The 18,917-nt window shown below is 49.9% G+C and overlaps 2 protein-coding genes across 2 annotated transcripts in view; both read left to right on the forward strand.

Moving 5' to 3' along the window:
• Nucleotides 1-10,084, forward strand: part of LOC143696047 (uncharacterized) — a 343,050-nt gene extending 332,966 nt beyond the window's left edge. The window contains exon 6 of the mRNA XM_077191253.1: nucleotides 9,532-10,084. Within this exon, the coding sequence (XP_077047368.1) occupies nucleotides 9,532-10,084 (553 nt within the window). The remainder of the gene's footprint in view (nucleotides 1-9,531) is intronic.
• LOC143696103 (uncharacterized) overlaps nucleotides 1-18,917 on the forward strand; it is a 136,133-nt gene that overhangs the window by 50,646 nt on the left and 66,570 nt on the right. The window lies entirely within an intron of this gene.

The raw sequence follows: 18,917 nt of genomic DNA on the forward strand, positions 1-18,917 counted from the left end.
CCATTCCCGGCCAGCCCGGGGCACCTCAGCCCCAGCCTCCCTTTGCTGGGAAACCCGGCCTGGGCACGGGGCTCTGCGGCCGCTCTGGGATTTATGATCCCCCAAAGGAAAGGGAGAGAACAGCAGAGAGAGAGCGAGAGAGAAGGAGATTGGGAATCAGGGATCGGGTCCCAGCGCCCAGCCCTGCTCCGCCGGGGGTGGGACCCGCACCCGCAGCAAAAATTGGCTCCGCTGCTCCCGCTGCTTGCCCGGCTTTGGGCCGAGCCCAGCGGGGTCCGGGCAGAGTTTGAGCGCAGGGCCGGGAGTTCAGCACAGCCCGGCCCGGGGGTCCCGCAGGGCGCGGCCCTGGAGGGTCGCAGACGGATCGCCGAGGGATCCAGAGGGGTGCCAGGAGGGGATCCAGGTGAATTCCCTGGAATTCGCCCTTTCCCCCTCCCCCCGCGCTCCCTCGGGCACTTTCGCTTTCGCGTCTCTGCAGCCGCGATCGGGGACGGCTGCGATGGCCCCAGCGCTGGGGCTGGGGGTGCTCCGGGGGCTCCTGGGGCTCCTGGGGGACCCGGGGGCCGCGACCAAAGGTGAGTGGGACCCCCCGAAACCGGGACCCCCCTGAACCGCAATTCCCGGGCACCGGGACCCCCTTGATCTTCCATTCCCGGGCAGGGGAACCCTCCTGAACCCCCATTTTGGGTCATGTCACCCCCCCTCACGCCACTTCCCCAGCACCGGGACCCCCCTGTACCCCCTCATCTGGCACCGAGATCCCCTGAACCCCCATTTCTGTTCACCGGGACCCCCCTGAACCGCAATTCCTGGGCACCGGGAACTCCCTAAACCTCCATTCCCGGGTACCGGGACTCCCCTGAACCCCCATTTTCGGTCCTGTGACCCCCTCAGCACCCTTTTTCAGCTCCGGGACCCCCCTGAACCCCCATTCCTGAGCACGCGGACCCCCTTGAGCGCCCATTTCTGGGCACAGGGACCCCCCTGTACCCCCTTGCCCAGCATTGGCACCTCCCTGTACCCCCTCATGTGGCCCCAGGACCCCCCTGAATCCCCATTTCTGGTCACCGACGCCCCCGGAACCGCAATTCCCGGCCACCGGGACCCTCTTGAATCCCAAATTCCTGGAAGGAAACTCCCCCCGAACCCGCATTCCCCGGCATGGGAACCCCCTGAACCCCAATTTTTGGGCACTGGGACCCCCCTGCCCCCCCTAATCCGGGCCTAGGATCCCTCCGCACCCCCGTCAGTGCTCTGGGACCCCCTGCACGCCCATTCCCGGTCACCTCGTCCTTCCCAGACCCCAGACCCGCCCTTTTCCTCGGCTTTTGGACCCCCAGATCTCCCAAATTTCGGCGTCCCCCCAGTTCTTCATTGCCGGCGCTTCCTGGAAGGGGTTCCAGGGGATCCCGGAGGGTCCCCTGGGGTTCCAGGGGGTCAAGAGACCCCCCTTGAACGTTCATTTCGGGGCACTGGGACCCCCCCTGTACCCCCTTCCTCAGCCCCGATAACCCCTGCACCCCCTTATCTGCAGCCTGGAACCCCCTGAGCCCCCATTCCCGGGCAGGGAAACCGCCCTGAACCCCAATTTCTGGGCACCGGGATCCACTACATCCCCTTACCCAGCACCGGGACCCCCTGAACCTCAATTTTCAGGCACCAGGACCCCTTGAACCCCGGAACTCGGGAATGGAACCCCCCGGAACCCCATTCCTGGGCACCGGGACCCCAGTGCATCCCGTTATCTGGCCCTGGGACCCCCTGCACCCCTTTTCCCAGCACCAGATCCCAGCCAGGCCATTATCTGGCACCGGCACCCCTGAACCCCCATTCCTGGGCACCGGGACCCCACTGCATCCCCTTATACAGCACCAGGACCCCCTGAACCCCCATTCCACTGCACCAGGACCGCCGTGCACCCCCATATCTGCGACTGGAACCCTCCCAAACCCTCCGTTCTCAGGCACAGGGACCCCCCCTGCACCCCCTTATCCAGCACGGGGACCCTCCTGCACCCCCTCATGCAGCACCAATGCCCCCCCGCACCCCCTTTCCCAGCCCTCCCCCTCTCAGACACCCCAGCCCCCGCTTTTCCTTGACCCCAGCACCCCCTGGACCCCCACTCCTGCCTTCCACAGCCCCCACCCACCACCTTCCTCAACACCGGGGGCCGTGCACCCCCTTTCCTGGGCACAGGGACCCCCTGGACACCCCATTGTTACAAAATTGACTCAAAACGAGTAATTTCCAATCAAAGAATTTATTAATTATTGAAGCAGTTATACTACGTAAGCAAAGGCTCAGCGCTGGGCGACAGGGGAGTCTCCGCTCCACCTACTGCCGCCCCAACTAGTTTCTGATTCAGTCCTTTTATCCTCTCCATCCTTCAGGAGTCCATGTTATCTCGGAGTTCTCTGCGCCTGCGCTGGTTGTTGCTAGGGGGTCATCCTTCTGTCTCCTGGTGGTCGGTGATAAAGGCTGCGGAGTCTTCCTCAGCCGTGTCTTCTTCACCCTATGTCCTTATTTGGTGACTTCTCTGTGGAAAATTACCAAAATCTTATGATTAACGCAATATGTGCCCTATCAAGCTTAAGCAAGCAAATATCCTGCCTTGCAGACTGTTTATCTGCCCCTGCCCCTTCCCCAGCTTTTCCCTGGTCGTTATCTCTGTGAGTTATCTGCTTGTACCATTTGTCAGCGGGAAAGGTTTCCCTGCTGGGTGTTTATCTGCCCCTGCCCTTTCCCCAGCCTTTCCCTGTGAGTTATCTGTTTGTACCATTTGCTGGGTGGGACTATGTGTGGGCTCCTGCAACCCCTTCCCTGGTATCCTTGTAGCTCATATCTCATGAAGTAGTACAGAAATAGTCAGCAGACAACTCTTGTAACACACTGGTCTCTTTTTCATGACGAACAAAATGTAGTCCCTCATCTCAATTCCCCCCCATTTATTTATAGTAAAGTTTTCCCAACATTCTCCATTTGCTGTTTCCCTTTGCAGCTTCACCCTGCTTTATTTAAAAAAAGTATTAACTATTTAAGAGTTAAAAGTATCACCGTTAAAGCTCTTCAATTTTGCAAAATGCAACATAAAGGCAAACATGGAAAAAACCTGACCAAAAATTGATTCTCACCCTTCTGTCCCAAACCTACCTGACAATATAAAGCAGGACTATTATAAAAAATGTTTCTCATGTTGTAATCTTATCACTGAAACTGTAGGGAAAACAAAAACTCTCCAAGAATCTCTTTAATGTGAGAGAGTCAAGGCATTACTTGGTTCTGGCCAGGATGTGCAACAGAAATACTTTCATCCACACATAGCCCGGCTGTGCAGAAAAAATCATTCCATGACATGTCAGTTTTACTCGATTTTTCCTAAACTTTACGTAGTCTGAACCAATCTAAATCCACTGCTTTAATGTTCATTGCTTCCAAGTCGTGTAAGTTTTTAGTGTTTGGTTTCCTATTAGACTCGGATTTCTTCCCCTCTGATGTGAATTCCGCCCACACTCCTGGATTTCCTTCTCAGCCTTTTCCAGACCAGGTGTCTCCAGCTGTGCTGGGGCAGTGTCTGGGGTAGCTGTTGGTTGCTGTTTGCTGCGGGGCGTTGATGTTTTGTTGCTGGTCCTTATCTCTGTGGGTGTCTTTTGGGCTATTCCCAGTCTGTTCGGATGTTAAACTCATCTCCATTGAGTGGTGGAGATGAGTTTAACATCCGAATAGACTGGGAACCCCTTAAATAAAACCTTTAAAATGTCTTTCCCAAAGGCAAACCTTTGAGTAGAGAAACCTTTCTGAGCAGAGAAATAAGATTTAAAAGAAGCAGGATGGGTACATTTTGAGGCAGTGCAGTCACAGGCAGCCCAGAGTGTGGGTGTGAGTGAGCCCCAGGGTGGAATTGTGCCGCGGTGCTCCCCAGCAGCTGTGGCAGTGCAGGCCCAGCCAGCGCTGGAGCTGCAGCAGCGGCAGCGAGGCTTGGCCGCAGTGGCTGGAGGTGCCAGGGGAGGGTGGCCAGGATTCCCGAGGGTTTGAGCAGAGGATCTGTGGGCAGGCCCAGGGGCTTGGCCCGCTGTGGAGCCCTGGCTGCTGCTGCGTTGCCTTCAGGGCAGGCTCAGGGGCGGCTCCCATGGTCCTGCTGCAGGCGGGAAGTGCAAATCTCCGGGGCTTCAGAGCCCCTGAGGCCAGGCTGAGGGGTCCCCCCGTGCTCAGCTGTGCTGGCGGCTGTTTCTGGCCTCAGGGACACTTGGCGTGGGCCCCTTGGCCACCAGTGGTGCTGCTTTGCACTCCTTAGGCAGGAGCCGATGGCCTGGCTGGGTGTTGGCAACAGCAAAGTCCCAGGGCAGGCTCTGTGCCAGCCCAGCTTCCTGGGGGAGAGATTCCACAGGAGACAGGATCCTGGCTACAGCCTGCCTTACATTTACATCCCTTATTTCCACCCTGCACTAGGTGGAGAATTGCCCAGGTAAGGAATTCCAGACATGAATTCCAAGGGAGATAATTGAATATCTGCCTTGGGTCTGGCTCTTTTTCTTGCCAAGGCCAATGGCAAAAGCTGTACCCATGGCATCTTGGTTTCCATCTCCGGCTTCCAAAGGTGTTTCTTTATTTCCCCATTCATTCTTTCTACCCAACCCGAGCTCTGGGCTTGCCAGGGGTTATGGAGGTCCCATTGTATTCCTAAAGCTGCCATAACCCCCTGAAGGGTCTTTCCTGTAAAATGAGTTCCCCATCTGAATCTATTGCTTCCACAATCCATTATCTTTGAATTATTTGTTTTAGCAATAGGTTAATAAGTGATCCAGTGCTTGCTGAAGCAGTCAGAATTGCTTTTGCCCCCCTGTTAGGTGCCATGGTGTCAGCAGAAGATTTTGAAGCCTTCTTGCTCAGGGCATTTCAGTGCCAGGCTCTTACAAGCAGCCACAGCTCCGCGGGTTGGGCTGAGCATGGGGCGGTGACCTGCGCTTTGTCTGATTCCCCTTCCTTAATAACAGCCTGTCTTGTAGCTCTTTTCCCTCCTGCTGCCCTTGCAGAGCCATCCACAAACACATTGTCTCCCTCAGGCCAGGGAATGTCCCATCAATCTCTCCCAGCCTGGCTCGGGAGCTCTGTCCCTTGAGTGCAGTCCTGGGTTCCTTGCCAGCCCCTCTCCAGGCTGTTCAAACAGGAGGCTGGGTTAAACCCTTGCCCTGTCCTCAGTTCTGAATCCTCCTGTGCCATTGAACAAGTTTCATACTTTAATAACCGAGCCCTGCTCATCCATTGAGAGGCTCTTTTGGTTGTCAAAGCTTTAACTTGATGCCAGACTTGAACTCTAGGAGATCCTCCTGTTGTCATCAGTTTTCAGGCCTCTGCTCCCACGGAAGCTGTGGCTGCACAATTCTGCAGACAATGAGGCTGCTCTCTGGCCACTGGGTTAAACATTTTAGCACAAGAATTCCTTTGGCAAGACCCTGTTTAACGTCCACCTATAATTCAAATTCTTTTTCCCTGTCTGGAAGGCCCAGGCCACTCGCCTCAGTTAATCTTAATTTTAACACTTGAAAATTCTGTGTTTCCTCCTTGTGTCCATCCATCCAGTTTGTTGACTGGCAAGATAGGAGTGTTGTAGGGAGACATCCTTGGCTCCAAAAGCCCTGCCTTTAACAGGGACTCAATACCAGGCTGTGAGCCCTTCCTTCCCACTCTTGGAACAGGGTATTGCTTGTCCTGGTTGCTTTAATTTGTAGAGGCTCCATATCTAATTTTCTGTATTTCCCTGGGGCTGCCCACACTTCTGGGTTCACTTCAGCATAGGCCTTGTCAGACTTTTGACACAGAGGTACAACAGAACTAGCCTCTGTATCCCTTTTTACAGTATTAAAATCCAGCTCTCAAACTCCTTCCTAGTTAATTACAATCACAGGAGGAAGAAAAAGAAATTCATTTATTTCAAACCTATCCCCCACAGCTTCTAATAGTGGTTGAACAAATCATACCTGCTCATCTTTCCCACTCATTCCCTTAAAAATTAAAATATTCCTTTACTATTTTCCCCTTTAGGTCTAAGATTCAGAGCAGATTGAGAGGCCCCTGTGTCCATCAGGAAATGCCTCCTCTCAATGCAGACCCACCTGAATGTTCTCAAGGGCTCCAGTGTGGAGGGTCCCTGGTGTGATGGGAGCTGTGACAGCCCTGCCAATCCATGTCCATCACGGGCTGGACTTGCTGGTCCTGAGGGTGCTGCTGTCTCTGCTTGCAGTGTCCTTGTGCCCTGCAGCCGGAGCCCTGATTCCTTGCCAGGGGCTGTTTGGGTGGGCTGTGCCCTGCCGAGGAGGGCAATGCCTCTGCCGGGTGCTTGTGGCCGAGCCGTGCCCTGGGTGCTGGGGCCCCCTTGGGCCCTGGGGCTGATCCCTCAGGGGCTGTAGGAGCTCTGCCCTGGCCTTTGCCTTCAGCTTGGCCTTTTGCTGCTCCCTTCTTGCATTCACCTGCTGGGCCTTTGTGCCCAAGTGCTGCAGGGCCTTCTTCTGCCCCTCCTGCAGCCCCCCTCAGTGCCTGTGGGTGCTTGTCTTGCTTTACAAGACAGTGTCTGCTTGGGAAGGCAGAAAAAGCCTCTATTGGAATGGAGAATGCAAAGCCCCTCCCTCTTAATTTTTAGGATAGTGAAATCAAGGGGCTCTCAGGCAAAGATATGGGATTAGGAATAACGGTTCTTTACTAGTGTGTATAATATAATAATAGTAGTGTGTATAAACAGCTCCGGCAGTGACAACAAACAGAGCCCGGAGCCGGTCCCGGCCTTTCGGCTGCGGCGCTTTCCCCTTGGGTGCAGTTCCGGGCACGGCCGGCAGGGGCGCCGGTGGCTCCCGCGGGGCGGGGCAGCGCATCCCTGCCATGGGAACCTCTCTTCACGGCAATAGAGCAATCCCTTCATCTAACTCTTTCACTTTTTTACCTTCTGTAGCCTTTCTCCCGTGTTTTGAGAAAGAATTTGGAGAGGGCTGCCTTTTAACTGAGCTCCTAGTGTTTTGATAAGGTGCTTCCTGTAGAGAGAGGGATTTTCCCTGAACAGCCGGAGCTGTGGTTACCAAGGGGACGTAACTCAGAGCAGGAGGGGTCAGGGGAGGATATCCCGCCGAGGCTCGGTCGGAGTGTGGGCAGGGTCTGCTGCCGGAATCGCCAGAGGGGGATCTTCCCGTGGAGGCCGAGCCGGAGCGTGGGCAGCCCCCACATGGCTTCTGGCGGCTGATCCGGCAGCTCCCGGCAGAGAAAAGGCAGGTGGGAGACCCCGGCAGCAGCAGCGGCGCTGCCCAGCGCAGCTGGCACGGGCAGGGCAGCCGGGGATGGGATGGCTGGGACCCGCCCTCGGTGCGGTCGGCGCGGTGACCTCGGCCCACGCGGCAGGACAGAGCAACCCCATCTTGCCCAGCATGGCCGGCAGAGCGGCCGCGGGCCGGGCAGTGGGGCCAGGGCACACAAATTCACCGCCAGCGCCGGGGCAGGTGGAGCTGCCCTGGGCAGTGAGCCCGCACCTGGGATGGAAACCGGGGCAGGCGGAGCTGAGGCGGGCAGCGAGCCGGGACCCGGGACAGGCGCCTCGGCCGCCAACGGAGGGGGCAAGAGCTGCAGAGGATCCCACTCTCTTTCTGACTTTTCCTCTTGTTCCCCTCCCTTTCATTTCCCCTTTTTATTTTCTTGGTTTTTTCCTCGGGTGTTTCTGATACTTCAAAGATTTTTATTCTCCTAAAATCTCCTGTCTAACATATGGCATATTCTCTTTCTTCTAGATTAAATGGGTTTTTTTTCCAAATAAATCCAGAACCTAACAAATCTAAACTTCTGCTTGGATATTTTGAAATGGTCGACGAGCTAACTCATGACCTCCTAATGCTGTTTTTCTCATCACCTTTTTATTTATCCTTTGGCAAATTAAGCATCTTTCAGTGACTTGCTTTGCTACACCAAAAATCCCAGTGCACCCAAAATTCCTTAAGAAATGATCACACAAAGCTTGAGTACGCCAGTGGGGTTTCTGATGCACGTCTTCTAATCTTTTCCTAGTAAGCACATTTTATTAAGTAATTGTCTTCCATGTAGAAGTTTCTATTTCCCTGATTTATCTTGTTCATTTCCTATCTTGTTTAATTCTTTTTTCTCGGCTTCCCTAAACCTTGGAATTTCCAGTTTTTCCTCGTTTGGAGTGAATATTAAACTAACTCTTTCAGCTCCATTTTCTGCTGCATCCTTAGCTTTGTGATGTGCCCCCAGTTTGCCCAGTTTGCCTCTCCTTTGGCCCGGGCCGGGTTCCCCCCGCCCGCAGCGGCTGGGAGCAGCCGAGAGCCCCGCGCTGCCCATGCCGACCTGGCCCGGCTCCATGGCCGCTGCTGCCGCGGGCTGCGAGGGCTGCGGGAACGGGGCACCGAGGGTGTGGCTGCTGCTGGGGGAGGAGGAGGAGGGAGGGAAGGGCAGGGATGGAGGGGGAGGAGGAGGCGGGGTAAGGGGGGAGGAGGGGGAGAAGGAATGGAAGGGGCGGGATGGAAGAGGAGACGGAGGTGGGGATAAGACAGGGGAGGAGGAGGAGGGGGGATGGAAGAGGAGGAGCCGGAGGAGAAAGAGCAGTGAAGGAGGCGGGGTTAGGGGGGAGGAGGACAGGGAGGTGGAGATAGGACAGAGGAGGAGCGGGAGGAAGAGGAAGAGGAGGGACAAGGGCGGATCAAGGCTGAGCTGCGGGAGCCACGCGGTCTCGATCCCTGCCTGAATTCGCAGCCCCCACCTGTGGGATCATCGCCCCCCCCCATGGCTCCGGTGAGCGGGGAGGGGGAGCCCGGCCCGGATATCCCGGGGGGTCCCTGGGTTGGGTTTTTGGGGGGATGTTTGGAGAATGAAGAAGTCCAAGGCTGAGCGGAAAAGGCCCCTCGGGGGGACATCGGGGGGTGGCGGTGGCGGCTGCCGGCAGAGGCAGCCTGGAGGAGCAGAGCCCTGTGTGCCCCAGGAGGCCAAAGTGGGGAGGCCAGAGAGGGGGGAGCGCCGCCATTGGCGGGAGCCTCAAGAGCCTGGAGAGGGGCAGGGGGGACTCCTTGGAGCCGCTGCAGCGCAGAGCAGAGAATGAGGGGAGAAGGGAGCCCGGGAGCCCAAAGAGCCCCGGCATCCCGAAATGGGGAGAGCCAAGAGGGGGCAGTGCGTCCCCAGAGACGGCCTGGGGGGATCTCGTTGCCCTTGCCTGTGGCACGGAGGCAAATCCCATGCTGTCCTTGTCCTTCCTCGCCCAGAGCAGGAGCTGAGCATGGAGAGCAGGGAGGACAAATGCCCGCGGCAGAACCTGGTGGCAGAGGCCGTTTTGAGCGGCTCCACGGCACAGGAAGCCAACGGGGAGGAAAAGGCCCGGAGATGCCGCATGAGGAGGGGCTGCAAACGCAGATGGCGGGGATGTGAGGGGGAAAGAGGCAGCCTGGGCCGGGAAGGCGGCCGGAGATGGAGCCAGAGCTCGGAGCTGGTGCTCCATGAGCAGCTCCATGATGGGGAGAAGCCCCACACGTGCGTGGACTGTGGGAAGAGCTTCAGGTGGAACTCCGACCTCATCGTGCACCAGAGGATCCACACTGGGGAACGGCCCTACGAGTGTGGGGAGTGTGGACAGAGCTTCAGCCAAAGGTCCAACCTGATCCGGCACCAGAGGACCCACACAGGGGAGAGGCCCTATGAGTGTTCCAAGTGTGGGAAGGGGTTTCAGACCAGCTCTGATCTTCTCCTGCACTATCAGAGTCACACAGGGGAGAGGCCCTTCCAATGCCCCGACTGTGGGAAGCGATTCAAGCGCAACTCTGACCTTGTCAAGCACCGGCGCATCCACACTGGGGAGAGGCCCTATGAGTGTGATAAATGCAGGAAGAGGTTTCAGACCAGCTCTGATCTCCTCCGGCACTATCGGATTCACACAGAGGAGAGGCCATTCCGCTGCCCAGACTGCGGGAAGGGATTCCAGCAGAACTCCACCCTCGTCACCCACCGGCGCATCCACACAGGGGAGAGGCCCTACGAGTGTCCCCAGTGTCGGAAGAGCTTCTCCTGCAGCTCTAACTTGACCCAACACCAACGGAGGCACCGGTAAGGGAAGCCCTGCGAGTGCCCCGAGTGCGGGAAGAGCTTCGTGCGCTGCTGCAGCTCCATCCCCCACTGGAGGAGGCACTTTGGGCACAGCCCTGGTCACTCACATTCCCTGTGATCCATGTTGGGGACACTCCTGGCTGCTTGTCCTTTGGTTTGGCCTGAATTTTTTTCTCTTCTCCATGTGTTTCCACTCCAAAATCCAAGAGGGATGGAACAGTCACCTCAAAACCACTCAAATCCCTCTGAAAATAACTGAATTTTAACCCAAAAAGGCTCAATCCTTCCTCAAATTTCTTGTTCCCTCCTCAAAAAACCTCAATCCCATGCTAAACTCTCCATTCCACAGCCACCAGGGTGAGATGGGGTTAGAAGGGGACTGGGAGAAGTGGGATCCCAATTTGGAGCAATGGGATGGGGATTGTGTGGGCCTGGGTGTGTGGGTTGTATTTGATAGCAAATAAAACTTTCAGAGTTACTGATTTCTGTCCCGTTCATTTTCAGTCAGTTCTGTTTGCAGAATGCCACCTTCTCAGCTGATTCAATTCCTATAAAAATCCCATTTTTTAAATCATCGAGCCTCTAACAATTAAAAAACCAATATCCAAATAAAACCACGCACCCCCAATAAACCTTTTAAAAATAATTTTAATTGTTTTGGAGTACTTAAGGATGTTATTAAAGTTTAATTGTTTGGTTGAAATGTCTGAGAAATTATAGTGGTGTTTTGGTTTTGTGTTTAGTATATTTGTAATATGAATTGTTTAACTAAGATGTGTAAGATTGCATGGTAGTTTCTTTAGATATTTTTATCTAAAGTACATTAGTCATCGAGTTAAAATTTTCAAAAGGTATTTCTTGATATATAATTTGTTTATTTATATGCATTGGTAATATTATAATAATAGTTATTGTTGGTTTGAGTTGAATCATTGTAAAGAAGAGTTGAGATTTTTATATTTTATTTTTATTATAATTTATTTAATTTCAATTATTATTTCTTTCTTTATAATTTTATTGCAATTTGTTGAGGGGATAGGAAGGAAGTTCAAGGGCAGGAACATTTTTTCCTGGCTGGGAACTGGAATTCCAGACCCTGGGAGTGTGTGCAGGACCCCACAGACTGGGATCAAATATGGGCTGGGATCAAAGATGGGCCGGGATCAAAGATGGGCTGGGATCACCTGGACTGGGATCACATGGATGGGGATCCTGTGGGTCAGAACCCTCCAGACCAGGATAGCCTGGAGTGGGATTAAATATGGACTGGGACTGTATGGACTGGGATCCCAGGTTTCTGGGACCATATGGATCAGGCTGGGACTGTTTTTTAAAGTAAATTATATATATATTTTTAATATATATTTTTTTTATATATATATATATTTAAATATATATGTAAATTATATATATATTTTGTTATATAGTTTTTATTTCTGTCGCTAATTAAGCTTGTTAAAAGGCTGCTTGTGCTAAAGTGCCTGCTTGGATGGGATAACATCCAATGCACCCAGGATGAGGACACCTGTACAGATCTGCCAACTATCAGCACTCCCCGTCTGAAGGCAGAGTGCACCAAGGCTCAAAACCTGGAGGTGACAAAGAGAATGGACTAAAACCACAGCCAAGGAATCTGCATGCTCTAAAAAGGCAGATCCAGGGCAGAGCCATGCTAAACAGTTCTTGGAAGATGTAAACTGGGTGCATCTTGGCACTGAGGCAGGAGCACCCTGTTACCTTCAGGGATCCCCTGAAATACCTTTCCCCTTACATCAGCCTGGTGCATATTCATAGAGCCTCATGCACAGCAACTGGGAAGGGTTTAACACTTTACTGGGTATATTAGCGTTCAGAAACACATAATCACCAGAATGATTATATGCAGGTGCTTTTATTGAAGAGCTCTGGGTGTCAGGGGTACCAACCCAAATCTGACTCCGACATGGGTTCGGGATGAACATGTTTTTATATTCTATCCTTATATAACTTTCATGTTAATGATTAAACTTATATTGTTCTATTGTATACATAGATTTCAGCCAAGCATGGGCTTCTCGTGGCCCCCCTCAAACTTCTAACATAGTTTCTCACGATTCTTCTTATGATTAAACAATAATTATATTTAATTACTAAACAATCATCACATCTAACAATTATATCATTTATCATGTTCTGCTTACGCAGGTGCAATTTCACATGATCTGGCAAGCACAAAGCCTAACATTTTCAGAGTCTATTTTTCACATTTTTCCAGGGCCCCACTATCATTCTCCCCCCTTTGAAAGCATTTTCACTTCTCTATAGGTGTAAATGTTTTCACTTGATACAGTCCTTTATTTCTCAATTTATTCTTGATGTTCTTCAGGTCCATGGTTGATGTAAACGTTGTCGTGGATGCTGTCACGAACTGGAGAACCAGAAGATGGTGGGCGTGGATCTCGTGTCAGTGCCTTTATTATCTTCTGGTTCCAGGATGTTTTCTTCTGTATCTCTCCTTTTAAGATGCTGTGAACTAACCAAATTGCTAAGAATACAATTAGTAAGATTATCACACTCTCAATGATAGATTTAATCCATGAACTCACATTCCACCCTAACCCTTTAAAGATTTTGCCTAGCCAGGTCGTAGTCAAATCCTTCTGCTCTTCTTGTGCTTCATGCTCTCTTTGTTTCAACTGATTGATGTCATATTCTACATCTGCAGTTACATTTGGGATGTGAACGCAGCAGTGACCAACTTGTCCCTTTAAAAATCCACATACTCCATGCTCTTTCAGGAGTAACAAATCTAAGGCTAATCGATTTTGTAAAGTCATTTTTGTGCTGGCTTGTAATTGTACGTTTAATTCTTTAAATCCTTCCCGGGTGACTCTTGCCAGTCTATCTACCTGACCTGTAAGTTTGTACAGCATCTTCTACTCTGATAGTTTGCTGTAGGACCAAGCAAAGACTCTCGGGCCCACCCAAATTTCACTCCACCAGAGGGTTCTTGCCAAGTGTCATCTGGATTTTCATTGTCTAGAACTTCTCGTCTTGCTCTTATCTGCACAACTTCATGTTTTCCGTTAAATGGGGACTTTTTCCAAATTGGACATGAGGTTGGGAGGCCTAAAGTAATTTCCTTTACTTTCCCATCTACAGGCAGATGTGTTGTCCAGGTGCCATTGCTTGCTGCCCATACAAATTGTCCTGGACCTCGGACTGTACTCCTGGTACATCCTACAACTGCTTTATAATTCCCTCTGCCTTGTTTATGTTTGATCCCTCTGCAAGCACAGCCAGTGTTTAGGGCTATTGCCAGGGGTGGCATCTGCTTTATCTCTGCATCATCAGAAGTGCAGTCATAAGTTTTATTACATGCCCACCACCTTACTTGGTCTGCCCTCGTTCTGCTACTGGTGGCAGTGTTTGTTACTGCTGGATCTGTTTCATTCTCGGAGCCTTCCCACTTAATGCACCAAGGGGTGTTTGCCATACATTGGAATCTTTGAAGGATACTCACAGACCACGCACTGTCCCAAGGCTCTGTCTGATCTTTCTGATCCTTGGCCTCACACTTCCGTACCAGAGTGGTTTCTGTAACATTTTCTATAATCTTTTTATAGTGTGGCAAATAGCATTGCCATTGTGTGATGCCTCCTGATTCTCCCATAGGGGTTCCTAGTGTGCCATCACTTAGAATACAGTCTTTCTGGCCCATGGGTCTCATCCATGTTCCTATTTTCTCCCAAGTTTCCTTGATTACTTGCCTCGATTCGGGTACCTGTTTGCATGCAATTGTTTTGTTCTTTTGTGTTTCAGGTAGTTTTGATGTTGTGATTCCCCAATTTACTGGATCTCCTGCTGCCCTTTGGTATTGGTATACAGGCAGTTATTCTACAGGTGTTTTGCATTTTGGCAAAGGCTTTGACTAATCCAATCATTACATTCTCAGCCCAAACTGCATTAGAAACCTTTATCACCTGTGTTTCTGCTTGTACCTCTCTCTTCATTCTAGAATGAAAAGTGTTTAGTTGATCTTTTTGCATTCCACATCCCAAAGACAATCACAATTACTGATAGCATTCTCAAAGTGATTAAACACATCTTATCTGCAGCCTTGTTGGTTCCACAGTTTACACAGGCCGTGATCCAGGATGGATTTTCTTCACTCGGGTATAGTGAATCCAGGGGTCCACGCCGGCTACTTTGGCTGCTGTAAAGGTGGTCAGCAGTACCTGGTGGGCTCCACTCCACTTTTCTTTCAGCGGTTCTTCGTTCCAGTTCTTGATGTACACCTCGTCTCCTGGATGTATGTTATGAACTGGGTTCTCGAGAGTCAGCGGTCTATTCCACACGAGGATGCTCTGGAGCCGAGCTAAAGTTTTCCCGAGAGACAGAACATAATTATACACTTCCTGCTTTCCTGTGACGTGCACATTAGGGTTAGGCTCAGGAGATTCATATGGTTTCCCATGCAATATCTCATAAGGACTGACTGACATCCCACTCCTAGGCTTTATCCGAATCCTCAACAGTGCTATTGGCAAAGCCTGGGGCCACTGCAATTTGGCTTCTTGGCATATTTTACTGATTTGCCTCTTTAGTGTCTGATTCATCCTCTCTACCTGTCCACTTGACTGGGGTCTCCACGGTGTGTGGAGGTCCCAAGTTATCCCCAGCAATCTACTTACCTCTCTTACTACTGTAGCTATGAAATGGGGCCCCCTATCTGATGATACCCTAGGGGCACCCCGAACCTGGGAATAATCTCCTGTAGTAACCACTTTACTGTTTCCTTTGCTTGGTTGGTGAGACAGGGAAGGGCTTCTGGCCAGCCAGAGAATGTGTCAACCCCCACTAACAGGTATTTGTATCCTCGAGTTCTTGGCAAGTCTACAAAATCTACCTGCCAAGAGTCTCCTGGCTCTATTCCTATCCGAATTCTTCCTAGGGTTGCCTGTCGCCAGCCACTGGGTTGTTTTTCAAGCAGATATCACATTTTGACATTACTGATTTTGCCATTGTTAACATACATACCGAAATTAAACTCTGCTTTAGCAATTGTACCAATGCCTCTGCACCCCAGTGACATTCGTTATGTTTAATTTGTAGAACTTCTCTCATTATCAAGGGGGTACCACTATCTGTCCTTGTGCAGTCACATACCATCCCTCTGAATTCTTTTGTGCATTTAGCAAACGTGCCAGTCTCTCATCTTCTACTGAATATTTTGGTTCTGGAGGCAAATTGAATTGGGATACATTAAGCTTTAAAGGTATCAATGCCATTGTTGTTTGCACCTCTCTAGCAACCTGTCAGGCTGCCCAGTCTGCCTTTCGATTTCCCTCACAGATTTTGGAGTTTCCTGATTGCTGTGGTTTGCAGTGTATGATTGCCACTTGTTCAGGTTTTTGTACTGCTTTTATCAATTGCAGGACTGCATCCTGGTGTTTAGTGTGCATACCCAGAGAAGGACAATAGTCCTCTTTCTTTCCACAGTGCTCCATGTACATGCACCACTCCAAAAGCATATTTTGAGTCAGTCCAGATATTTATCCTTTTCCCTTCACTTAATTCTAGTGCCCTGGTTAAGGCAACCAGTTCTGCCTTCTGGGCAGATGTATTTGGTGGTAATGCCTTTGCCTCCACTGCTGTACTGACTGTTGTTACCGCATACCCAGCGTATCTGGTTCCGTTTTCCACGAAGCTGCTCCCATCTGTAAACAGCTCCCACTCTGGCTGCTCTAGTGGGACGTCTTTCAGGTCTTCTCTTGCTGAGTAGGTGTACTCTATTACCTCCACACAGTCATGCTCTAATGGGCCTTCTTCAGTTGTGGTACCTAGGAACAAAGCTGGATTCAAAAGGTTAGTTGTTTTTAATGTGACATCATCCTGCTCAGTCAGGACTACCCGGAATTTCATCATCCTGCTTGGGGATAGCCAATGGCCCCCTTCTGCTCTAAGACAGTGGTTACCATGTGTGGTACATTGACATCTATGTGCCTTCCCATCGTGAGCTTCCTGGCTTCTTGTATCAGCATCACAGTGGCTGCGACTGCCCGCAGACATGGAGGCCACCCGGCACTTATGCTGTCAAGTTGTTTGGAAAAGTAGCCCAGCGGCCTTTTCCAGCTTCCCAGACCTTGGGTCAGGACTCCTAGTGCTAGGCGCAGCCTTTCATGGACAAACAGCTGAAAATCTTTAGACAGATCAGGTAAGCCTAATGCTGGAGCAGTTGTCAGTGCTTCCTTTAATTTTAGGAAGGCTTCTTTCTGCGGCTTGCCCCAGGTGAATGGCTGCATCTTCTGAGCTTCACACAGGGGTTTCGCAATCAGTCCATAGTCCATGATCCACAGGAGACACCATCCTGCCATCCCGAGGAAGACTCGCAGCTCATGTAGATTCTGGGGCTCTGGAATAGCACAAATAGCTTGGATATGGTTAGTGCCTAGTTTTCGTTGCCTTTGTGAAATTTCACATCCCAGGTAGATCACAGTCTGTTGGGCAATTTGTGCCTTTCCTCTGGATACTTTATAACCTCCCATTCCCAGTAAATTTAAAATCTCAATGGTTACCTTTATACAGGTTGCTTTTCTTCTGTAGCTATCAGTATATCATCAACATACTGCAACAACAGGTATTGTTGTCTCTTGGTACTTGCCCACTCTCGGTGCAAATCTCCAGCTCCTTTGCCAGTTGGTTTCCGAATAGGGTCGGCGAGTTCTTATATCCTGTCTAGGTGAGCTGGGTCTTTCTCGCATTCCCTGGGTTTTCCCACTCACAGGCAAACAGTTTCCTACTTTCTTTGTCAAGGGGGATGCAGAAAAAGGCATCTTTTAAATCAATTTCAGTAAACCACCTATATATCTCTTTTACGGATGTTAGCAATGTGTAAGGATTTGTTACCACTGGAGAAATGTCCTTTGTTATTTTATTGATTGCTCTCAAATCCTGCACTAATCTATATTCACCATTTGGCTTCCTTACTGGAAATACTGGTGTATGAAATTCTGATTCACATTCTTCTAAAATTTGGTATTTCAAGAATTTCTCAATAATCTTTACTTATTCCTTGCCATGCTTCTGGTTTTATGGGATAGTGTTTGACTTGTACAGCCCTCGCCCCTTCTTTTAACTCTACATGCACTGGTTGTGCCAATTTAGATTTCCCTGGTATATCTGTCTCCCATACAGAGGGAATCACTGCATCTCCTACCTCCCTAGGGGCAGAGGGAACAGGTTTTTCTTTGATCATTAATATCTGTCCGGTCTTTGATTCAGATATTTTCATTATAAGCTCCCCATTTTCAAAGGTTATTACCGCATCAAGTTTCGCTAGCAAATCTCTCCCTAAAAGCGGAATTGGACACTCAGGTACGTATAGGAATTCGTGTGTTATAACTTTGTTCCCAAAACACAAATCTAGGGGTTGCAAGAATGGCCGTTTTTCCTCTTTCCCTGTAGCGCCGACTATTGTTGTTTCCTTGTCCCCAATTTGTCCTTGCAAATCATTCAATACCGAGTAAGTAGCTCCTGTATCTATTAGAAATTTGACCTCTTTATGTCCTAATTGTATATTTAGAACAGGTTCCTTAACTTGTTCTACTGGCTCTGTGTCTAGTCAGCTGGTATACTCCCCCAAAACCATCCCCTTGGTAACCTGCTGGCACTGATTGCCCTGGTGAAACTGGTTGTTCAAGTCTGGACATTGTCTCTTCCTGCTGAACTTCATATAGTTTAGACCAATTTATAGTTTTGGGCACAGCATTCTGAACTCCTATTTGGATCCACTCTTGATATTTCCGTAGTCTCCCCATATCGCAAAATAAATTAGGGTCCCAATTTGGATCCTCAATTGGGAAATTCTCATCTAAATTCCCTGTTACGAGTCCTTTTCTGATGTGCTCTCTTGCCCTTTCTTTGGCTGCCTTAAGTACCATCTCTTTCTCAGTAGAATCCATCAAAGTATATAATATAAATATATTAGATATATTAATATACTATATATAATTATATATATATTTATAATATATTAATATACATATTATTGTATGTCATCCCAGTCAAGATTTTAAGTTTTTTATAACCATTTTTACTACTCATGCCATTTTATCAGGATTTTCTCTATGAATTCTGGCTGATTGTTTCCAAATAACTAAATCTGCAGGAGAGAAAGGCACTTTTATAAATACTGGCCCTTCCACTCCTACACTTTGTTGCAAGGGGGCAATTACAGTCTGTTTTTGTCTGCCTATGTCTTTTCTATCCATAACTGGGGCAAGGTTAGACCGACTCCTGGTTCTGTGGGCTACCCCATCGTTGATTCTCTCTCTCTCCTTCCTGCCACAGTTAGGTTTTGCTCATCTTCCGAGGAAGAGGGATCAGGTGATGATGGGAGAGGAGAATAAAGAGGGAAGGGTGTACTAGACGAGACAGGTTCAGGACTAGGTGGGGTAGGAGCAGGCAGTGGGATAGGGACAGATGGAACAGGTGGGATAGGGTTAGGTTCTCTTGTTCCTATTGGAGCTACCTGTAAATCAATATCTGTATAATTTTCCCTACTCAGGCTTTCTTTCAACGCAAAGTGTTCCAAACAACGTTCCTCACAAACCCCGCACTTATTGCTTGCAGATGTTTTAATCATCATTAATCCACATTCATCCTGCCATTCTGGCTTTTCCCGTAAATAGAAAAACACATCAACATACGGAACCTCATCCCATTTTCCTTCTGGTTTACAAAATGACATTAACTGTGAAATAGTGTTATATTGCAAAGTACCGTATTTTGGCCATTTTTCACTATTCTCCAAGGCATATCCTGGCCACCATGTATTACAATAATCAATCAACTTA

The sequence above is a fragment of the Agelaius phoeniceus genome, chromosome 28 (assembly GCF_051311805.1).
Source record: "Agelaius phoeniceus isolate bAgePho1 chromosome 28, bAgePho1.hap1, whole genome shotgun sequence".
NCBI classification, from domain to species: Eukaryota; Metazoa; Chordata; class Aves; order Passeriformes; family Icteridae; genus Agelaius; species Agelaius phoeniceus.